This window comes from Montipora foliosa, chromosome 8, assembly GCF_036669935.1.
Source record: "Montipora foliosa isolate CH-2021 chromosome 8, ASM3666993v2, whole genome shotgun sequence".
In the NCBI taxonomy this organism is placed as follows: Eukaryota; Metazoa; Cnidaria; class Anthozoa; order Scleractinia; family Acroporidae; genus Montipora; species Montipora foliosa.
This window is the reverse complement of record NC_090876.1, coordinates 39040488-39042987: the sequence shown is the minus strand read 5'-3', so window position 1 is coordinate 39042987 and position 2500 is coordinate 39040488. Positions and strand designations below refer to the sequence as shown.

Below are 2500 nucleotides of genomic sequence, written 5' to 3'. Positions count from 1 at the left end.
AACGAACACGGTTACCTCCCACTTTTAATGGTTTTATTTACTCGTAATAGGTACACGGAAAACATATTTTAAGGAGAAAAAAAGTTGGATGGTAGAAGTTGTAGTATTTACATACAAGTGACGTAAAACTGCATCTGGAGCCCGACACTGAGTGCAAGGTGATGACTGTAACGGTCGAATTTTCTTACATTTCTTTGCAAAATCGAGCAATTTAAAATCGCTTTACTTTAAGATTATAGCCCGGACAAACAAGTAGGTTCAAGTTTTCAGTAATATTCAGTAGTTTTTGCTACACAATCTAGTTTCGAAAGCTCCTCGCGTAATCCGTTAAAAACACTTAGAATAAAGGGCATACAGCACGAAAACAAGTTCGGTGACCCCATCTTTTTCTTGCATTTTTTTAATGTCCTGTGTATGAACATCAATTGTGCCAAGTTTGAAAAAAATATGGACAGTACGTCATTTTCAAGGGAACTACCTTAACCTAGCATTATTTGCTGAATAGTTGGCTAAATTCTCCTCTAAATTAAAAATTATATATATTAATAGCCCATATTTGGAGTTGACTCGAAGTTTTCAAAATAGGAAGGTTTTCCTAGTGACATTTCCTTCAGCGGCATTCTATAAAGTTGAAGAGTCGTCTAATATACCGTTTGTTTTCTTGATTTTTAGTTACCATGGAGGGGTGTGAAAAGGTTCTGCGTTGAATGGCGAGTAAAAATGAGAGCTTGGCACAATGGTGTCCCAACAGTTGCTTTCGCCTAGGATTATTTTATGAATAATCAGCTGAATTCTTCTCTCGATTAAAAAATAAATAAATTGAAAAAACGTAGGTAAAACGTCTGAAAACAGTGTGAAATGTTAGGTTTTGTAACTTACTTTGTCGGCTCTCGAAAAATCTTCCGCAAAAGTCTTCGCTCATGGACACAAGCACAATTCCGATCAGAGAGTAGAAGCAAAGAAATATCAAGCCAGTTAGCCACAGTGAGTGAGCCATGGCTTCATGAGAGCTGTTGCAGCTTTCTTTTAGTTAGCGAGTATAGCTGTGAGCGGGAACATGACACCAAATCCCACTACACATACATTCATGATTTATTTATCACAATTCAGACAATGACTCTTAATTATTTTCATTATCTTCTCACGCTTTTCCTGGCTGAGCTTTATTTCTCGCTTGTTTGAATTGAATGGAATGGGCCTGGCTACAATTTGACTGGAAAGAAGTGAGGTTCACATTTGAACGTGCATAAGTGCCACTTTATATGGCAGCTGCGGCATTCCCCACCCCTCTCCCCCTCATGATCACCCCTGTGGATTGGCAGTTATTGACGATGGAAATCGTCGGATACGACGATGGAAGGTTTTTGTGTGGAGTCTTGCTGCGTATAAGCTAAGGGGAAAAAAATGGGATCGACATTTATTTGATTCTGGCTAGCTGAATTAAAGTCTTTAAAAGATTGCTCACACATTTTTACTCATTTGAATGTCGTAATGTGCCTTTATTGAATAAAGTCGTGTCAATAGTCAGTTGGATTTTCGTTAGAAAACACTATTTTTAATGTCAATCCCCCGAAATGGTGTTTTCACCCGAATGACGAAGATGTTTCGGAAAGTTAAATGAAGATTTATGTTTTCCAGAAAACCTTGTCCGGCCTCACACAGGAAATATTCATCATTTATGTTTAATTAGCTAAAATAACGTCATTTTTAGCGGGCAGATAGAAACTCGCGACAATCATGATTTGGGAACCTTTTGTAAACAAAAACATGATACTGGCATTTTGCTTACTAGTATTAATTCAATTTGCGTCCACCGAAAAACTAACCTTAAGAGGATATTTGACCTTCAATTTTTCTATGTCTTCCTTTGTAGCATTCACAAAAAAGAACCACAAGAAGTTATATGTACCGAAAACTGAATATGAAAACCCAACTGGCTGAATTCGAAAATTCGAGCAAAAAATGAGCCGGTATAATCTTTACCCTGTATTTCGTCAGTAAATTTAACAAGACTGCAAATTTATGGGACAGATTTTCGAAAATAGCAACCAACCATTTTGTGGCAATCATCCCTTTTAAATTACTCAACAGAATAGTCTCGTTTCTGATTGATCAAGGGCGACTACTTAAATAGGGTATGGATTAAAATATGGAAGTTGCTAGGAAAGAAAGGGATGAAGGAATGAATAACTTCCGTTGAGTAAAATGATTGTATGAGCTTGCTATTTGAGGTCACTCGTGATGTTTTGAAAGTTCTTAAATTGCACTCGCCAACGGCTCGTGCAATTTTGAGAACTTCCAAACATCACTCGTGCCCATTAAGTATCGCGAAAGTTCATGCCATTTCCTATACTTAATAAGTTCTAATGCGGCAACCATTAAAAAAGTGTCCCAGAACTTAAGAATCCTAACTCAGCACAAACCGCGTTGCGACAAAACTCCGACGAGGAGAAGCAACTTAGTTCAGTCTGATCGGAAAAAGAAAAAAAAAATCTCTGAG

At 37.4% G+C, this 2500-nt stretch overlaps 1 protein-coding gene and 1 long non-coding RNA gene across 2 annotated transcripts in view; one reads left to right on the top strand and one right to left on the bottom strand.

Moving 5' to 3' along the window:
- LOC137967887 (uncharacterized) overlaps positions 1 to 1010 on the bottom strand; it is a 131878-nt gene extending 130868 nt beyond the window's left edge. Inside the window, exon 1 of the mRNA XM_068814486.1 lies at positions 880 to 1010. Coding sequence (XP_068670587.1) covers positions 880 to 997 — 118 coding nt within the window. The 5' untranslated portion in view covers positions 998 to 1010. The remainder of the gene's footprint in view (positions 1 to 879) is intronic.
- LOC137967897 (uncharacterized) overlaps positions 1 to 2500 on the top strand; it is a 191754-nt gene that overhangs the window by 179378 nt on the left and 9876 nt on the right. The gene's annotated exons all lie outside the window — the stretch shown is intronic.